Source organism: Sinocyclocheilus rhinocerous, unplaced genomic scaffold (assembly GCF_001515625.1).
Source record: "Sinocyclocheilus rhinocerous isolate Xijiao unplaced genomic scaffold, SAMN03320098_v1.1 scaffold1042, whole genome shotgun sequence".
Taxonomy (NCBI): domain Eukaryota; kingdom Metazoa; phylum Chordata; class Actinopteri; order Cypriniformes; family Cyprinidae; genus Sinocyclocheilus; species Sinocyclocheilus rhinocerous.
Genome location: NW_015640510.1, coordinates 215,285 through 221,886, shown reverse-complemented (window position 1 = coordinate 221,886; position 6,602 = coordinate 215,285). Strand labels below are relative to the sequence as shown.

The 6,602-nt window shown below is 40.8% G+C and overlaps 1 protein-coding gene across 1 annotated transcript in view; it reads left to right on the top strand.

Annotated features, from left to right (window-relative positions):
* Positions 1-6,602, top strand: part of pxdn (peroxidasin) — a 58,985-nt gene that overhangs the window by 45,808 nt on the left and 6,575 nt on the right. Inside the window, exons 16-17 of the mRNA XM_016569500.1 lie at positions 1,291-2,794; positions 2,875-3,009. Of these exons, the coding sequence (XP_016424986.1) occupies positions 1,291-2,794; positions 2,875-3,009 (1,639 nt within the window). The remainder of the gene's footprint in view (positions 1-1,290; positions 2,795-2,874; positions 3,010-6,602) is intronic.

Genomic DNA, 6,602 nt, shown 5'->3' with positions numbered 1-6,602 from the left:
ATGATCATTTCTATATTTTTATAAAAGCTCCCGAACAAAAACCATTATTATATTTTTATGACATACGCGAAGCTAAACTCTCGAGACGTGACTTATGACAGATAAAATATGTTACTAAATAAATACACGATTGTGATAGAGAATAAGAAGCTGACGTCTGATTTCTTCAAGCGGTCGTATTTACCATGTTTACTAAGGTAACGTTAATGGCTAGCGTGCATAGTCTTTTGCATCGCTTATAAATATTTCTGCCTTGTATGGTGATCATAATCCACATCGGATCAAGTTATTTCAAACACTCGCTTCTGTCTGAAAGTGAGTTTTGAGCTCAACTTATTTTAAAAGTCTTTGATGCTGGTGTTATCTGTTAACATTATGAAATGATCCACGGCGCTGACGCTCTCCAGACGCGGAGAAACTCCGCCTTTGTTCATAACCACTCCTCTAGCCCCAGCTGGCCCGCTTTGGCCCAAGGTTTTCGTCGGGCCAAAAAACTCGGGCCGTTGGCCCCGAGGAAGCACCGACCAGGCACAATCAAGCCCCGGAAGTGACAGTGGAAACGTGACTGGCCCTGGCATGCACTAGCACGCCCGCTTTTTACCCGACAGTGGAAACGCGGCTATTTACTCACTCTCATGCCATTTCAAACACATAAGTCTTTGGTTAATCTTTGAATCAAAAATTAAGAAGGTTTTTGTCCATTGAAAGTCTAGGTAACCAAAAGGTCCAAAAGATCCAAAAAGGTCATAAAGGCATCATAAAATGAATCTATATGAATTATATGAATCTATACAAAGCGTTTTTTAAATTTTTTTTTTTGGCACACATACATAGTGAATCACATATGATAAACACAGAAACTTGTGCATCATAAACGTGTGTGTTTGAGCTTCTGTGTTTACCATATGTGATGTTCTCCATCTATGTGTGTCGATCATTGTTCAGATGTAAATTAAACCCTAAATTAATCACATGACTTTGATTTAAAAAAAAAAAAAACACTCAATACATGTGGATTTCATTTTTCAGATCTCCTAAGTTTTGATTACTTGGACTTTCAATGGAGATCTAAGATTTAATTTCAAAAATCCTCATTAGTTTTTCAAAGATTAACCAAAGTCTGATGGGTTTAGAATTACATGAGAGTGAGTAAATGATGACACAATTCTAATTTTGAATCAGCTATCCCTTTAGAGCCATTCATTTCAACTGTATTTGTCACTTTACAAAATAGTAGGAGTACAGCACCTTTTTTTTTAACACACTCTTTCGTAACTTCTTTCTTAACAGCCTACCGCTACAATGACTTGGTGTCGCCACGTTTCCTTGATATGATAGCGAACCTGTCTGGCTGCACGGCCCATCGGCGCTTCAACAATTGCTCGGATATCTGCTTCCACCAGAAGTATCGCACCCACGATGGCACTTGCAACAACCTGCAGCACCCTATGTGGGGCGCCTCGCTCACTGCTTTTGAGCGCTTACTAAAGCCCGTCTACGACAATGGCTTCAATCTCCCGCGTGGCGCCACTGAGCGAAGGCATAACAGCTTCCCTCTGCCTCTTCCACGCCTGGTCTCCACCACCATGATTGGGACGGAGACCATCACCCCAGATGATCGCTACACACACATGCTTATGCAATGGGGCCAGTTCCTTGACCACGACCTGGATTCAACCGTTGTATCCCTCAGCCAGTCTCGTTTCTCCGATGGACAGTTGTGTACCTCGGTGTGCACCAATGACCCACCTTGTTTTCCAATCATGTTCCCTCCTGACGATCCACGGCAGCGGCGCAACGGAGCACGTTGCATGTTCTTTGTGCGCTCTAGTCCTGTTTGCGGCAGTGGAATGACCTCTCTGCTTATGAACTCTGTGTATCCACGCGAGCAGATGAACCAGCTCACCTCCTACATCGATGCCTCCAATGTTTACGGCAGCTCACAGCACGAGGCAGAAGAGATCCGTGACCTGGCCAGCCATCGGGGCATGTTGCGGCAGGGTATTGTGCAACGTACCGGCAAGCCATTGCTCCCCTTTGCAACTGGCCCACCAACAGAGTGCATGCGGGACGAAAACGAAAGTCCCATTCCTTGCTTCCTAGCTGGGGACCATCGTGCAAATGAGCAGCTTGGGTTGACGGCTATGCACACGGTTTGGTTCCGTGAACATAACCGCATAGCCAGCGAGTTGCTACGTCTCAATCCCCATTGGGATGGCGAAACCATTTACCATGAGGCACGGAAGATAGTCGGAGCCCAAATGCAGCATATAACCTACAGCCATTGGTTGCCCAAAATACTGGGCGAGGCTGGCATGAGGCTAATGGGCGACTATAATGGCTATAATCCCAATATTAATGCTGGCATCCTCAATGCTTTTGCCACTGCTGCCTTCCGCTTTGGCCATACGCTCATTAACCCCATTCTGTACCGGCTCAACGAAAACTTTCAGCCCATCCAGCAAGGACACATTTTGCTGCATAAGGCTTTTTTCTCACCTTTCCGTATTGTGAACGAAGGAGGCATCGATCCTCTGCTCCGTGGCTTGTTTGGAGTGGCGGGAAAAATGCGAGTGTCCACTCAACTGCTTAACACCGAACTTACCGAACGCCTTTTCTCGATGGCGCACTCCGTGGCGCTTGACCTTGCTGCCATGAATATCCAAAGGGGACGTGACCACGGTATGCCACCTTACAATGACTACCGGGTGTTCTGCAACCTGACGTCCGCGCAGACGTTTGATGATCTAAGGAATGAGATTCAGAACCCCAGCGTGCGAGAAAAGCTTCAAAGGTTAGGTCTCGTTCTATATCACATGTCATTGAAAGACGCATTCAGCATTTTCTGGGTGTAATGGTCTGTTCTGCTCCCAGGCTGTATGGCACACCTCAGAATATTGACCTGTTTCCTGCGCTGATGGCTGAAGAGCTGGTGCCTGGCAGCAGACTGGGACCGACCCTCATGTGTTTACTGGCAACCCAGTTCAAGCGTCTCAGAGATGGTGACCGGTAAGACCTGGCCTTGTTCCTCAGAAATTGCTTCTTCTTTTTTTTTTTTCAAATTCCAAACTTATTTGTATAGTTTTTTTTTCATAATACACATTAGGGCTTTTCACACTGCGCGTAACCCTGGGTTATTGTGATTATAAACCCCATTTTTAACCTCGGCTTAAGGCATGCTTCACACTTGTAATTTAGACAAGTTATATGTTATGAAAGCCTGCTCCGGAGCAGTGATTGCAGTGCTATGTTGTGGTGTCAAACATGTACCATGTTAAACAATTCTAGCAACAGACACCCAATCAATCGTGCCTCATGTTCACATGCTTTGGTCAGTCACAGGAACACAGCACGTTGTATAAACGGTCTCCTTGCTGCTTAAGGCGAAAAAAGCCAAATAGTGATGGACAACATGAATTGGAGAGAAGAAAAGATTGTCTTGGAGTGTTTTATTCTACCTGTATAGTCCAATAAGTCCATTTAGGGAAAATCTAACAATTTGCAATATATAAAATATAGATACGCAATGTAAATATTATGTAAACATGTATTGCTACTTTCGTTCAATCAATGACACTGACACAGCAAATAAGAACGTTAACCGCAGATAAATTGTGAGCAGTGTGAAACGTGAAGCAGAATTCTGTTTACCTGGGTTTAGAGTATGAGAAGCCCTATTGTTTCAAAGCAGCTTTCCAAAAATGATGATGTTCTTGTTTATAATATCTTATATTCATACCTTATAGTCACATTTAGCAGATTAGAGCTAGGTGATAATATAGTTTACATTTTGCGACAATACAAGTGATTAAGCAGTTGAGATTTGCTATATAGTATATATTGTCCTACATGAGTATACAGTATGTATGTTGGTAAAATAGGATGTACTATATATCCAACTTTTAATATATTGTTTACATATATTTTACATTTTTTCGACAATATATACAATCAAGCTGTTGAGATTTGCTATGGTACATACAGCAGTGGTCACCAACCTTTTTAAGCCCAAGATCACTGACCTTGGCCTTTATGAAAGACAAGATCTACCTATTGAAGAATTGATAGAAAAAGATTGTACTTCTAATTTGAGGCCTTTTATTTAGTATTTTAATTAGTGATGCACCGATCATGGCTGATTCCGAATCTTTTTTTTTTTTTTTCTTTTTTTATCGAGCAAATTGCCCGATACTGATACTGGTTACAGAATTTTGTTTGTCTGTTTGTTTTTGTTTTGTTTTGTTTTTTTAAAGCAAATTTATTTATTGGTTATTTTATGGAAGAAAATAATGACAAATGTCTTTGAAACGTAAAAGCACGTTGAATTGCACTAACTGAAAAAATAATGCATTGCATTAACAGTGCTTGCATTTTAATGCCTTGTATTTTCAGGGCTTGCATTTTTAGGGGCTGAAATCCAACATAGTTGTATATTTAAGCTGTGAATATTTCAATTTCAATTGCGCAATGCGCAAAACTGCACTTTAACCATTTTCCATAAAGAAAACACTAACGTGGTTTATTGCCTCAAGACATTGATAATAAATGACTAAATTCGGTATCTAATTAATTAAATATACTATGTATAGTTAAGCAGATGAGCCCATATTAACACAACCCACAAAGTTTTACCTAAGCCTTTTTCTCCCATAGAAAACCAAGCGCAAAGTTAGTTTTAGGTTTGATATTCGCTGCATATTCGTCTAGACTGCTGTAGGGACCGTCTGCAAATTTACCAGTTTACACAGTACAAAACGAAGTACAATAATTCATTCAAATTAATGTTTACAAGGCTATAGTAAAGAGGGCAAAATGACTAAATATATATTGCCAATTTCTCGCCTTAGACAATACTTCCCCTAAGTATGTAAAGTACACAGTGTATTTTTAAGAAAAAAAAGTAGCCTAATTCATCAAAATGGAGTTTTTTGTGTTCCAAATGTTGTATGTTCCTAGTGACCAGACTGACTTGCTACAGTTAAAATTTTGCCAATATCTTTCTTACTGTACATGTAGTATATAATTATTCACCTAATGTTTTGTTCCCATGTTCCAAAGGTTGTAGTACATTCCTAGTGACTAGAATGACTTACTATAGGTGAATTTTTGCCAATACCTCCCTTACTGTACGTACAGTACACAGATATTTTACACTACAACCTTTGTAACATGAAAAAACTCTTGGGGACTTACAGTATTTTTTTATGAAAATAATTGTGTACTGTACATATATGAAGGCAAAATCTCACCTGTAGTAAGTCAACCTGGGCACTAGGAACATACTACAACCTTTAGGAACACGAAAAAAAGACTTTTGGGGACTTTTTATGACCATAATTGTGTACTGTGTTTGTGTATAGGGGTATATATATTTGTGTATATTACACTATGAGTAATACATTGACAGTGTGTAATTTTAAATGTTAAAAGTCATTTTAATTACAATACATTGAACGTTTTAACCCAGTCGGTGGAATTGTCAGACGGTCCCTTGGGCATGGCTTGTGAGATAGCGCGTCAAAGCTTTCTGCTGTTTAAATTTGCAGCTACAATACACATAGGCGGGTTTGAATTATTTTTTTTATGTCGATATAAAGTGGCTGCATATTGTTAAAACTAATCGTGGTAGTGATATATTTGTAGGACTGTCGACTCTATATCAGTGTGGCAAGGGAAAGCGAATGTCCGGCGAACATCGAACCTAAAACTAAAGGTGATAGAAAAGCGGCGATTATAAAGAAAATGCAGCGCGTTGAGTTCTTCTCGCCTCATTTGCTTGCCTGTATATAGTTTGCATCATCAGTAAGGTGTAAGTTTGGTCTTCTTATATCACTGCATTAGTTCACTGTGGTGCGTTATGCATTTTTCACGTTACGTGTCGTTGGGGAATCCTGGAGTGTGACGTATGAGGGGAACTCCAGTATTACAACTCAGCCTCACACAAGCCATGATACAAAGTTAAGGGAAATAAGCAACCAAAAACAATATATGTCTTCCTCCAATGTAATGTTAGTTCTGTACAACCTCAGCATCGGTTAAAATAGCATTATAATCTCCTTTGCGATAGAGAAAGCTGCTTACATGCAGGTTAAACGAGTAACAGCGAAGATGCTGAATTAAACGTAAACACAATCAGCTTTTCCGCATATAGGCTACATACTGGCCCTGATTATCATAACTTCTACTTACCGCTTGCTCCATTCCTGCAAATCAGCTTTTATGAATGAATGAATGACTTGTGCTACCGGTTGTTTTGGTTTTTATCAACAGCCGCTTGCGCCACCTGCTGGTGAGCGACTGACAGCAGATGGCGATCATGCATCGGTGCTCTACTGCTATTCCTGCAGTTCCCGGATGTGCAATGCCGAATTTTACAGAAGGGTATAACTGCAGCCTGGAGATCTCCAAATGGGGTCGGGAACTCCAAAACGGGGTGGGAGCTCCAAAATAGGGCGTGGCTTTCTCCCATTGACAGACAGGCACATGACACGCATGCGCACTTTTTCCCCCAATCCACTTCAGTGCAAACTCCGCCCCACCGCTGATTCTAAAGATTTTATTGGTTGTTTCAATTAAAGTGTTGATTTCCTACTCTATGCTAC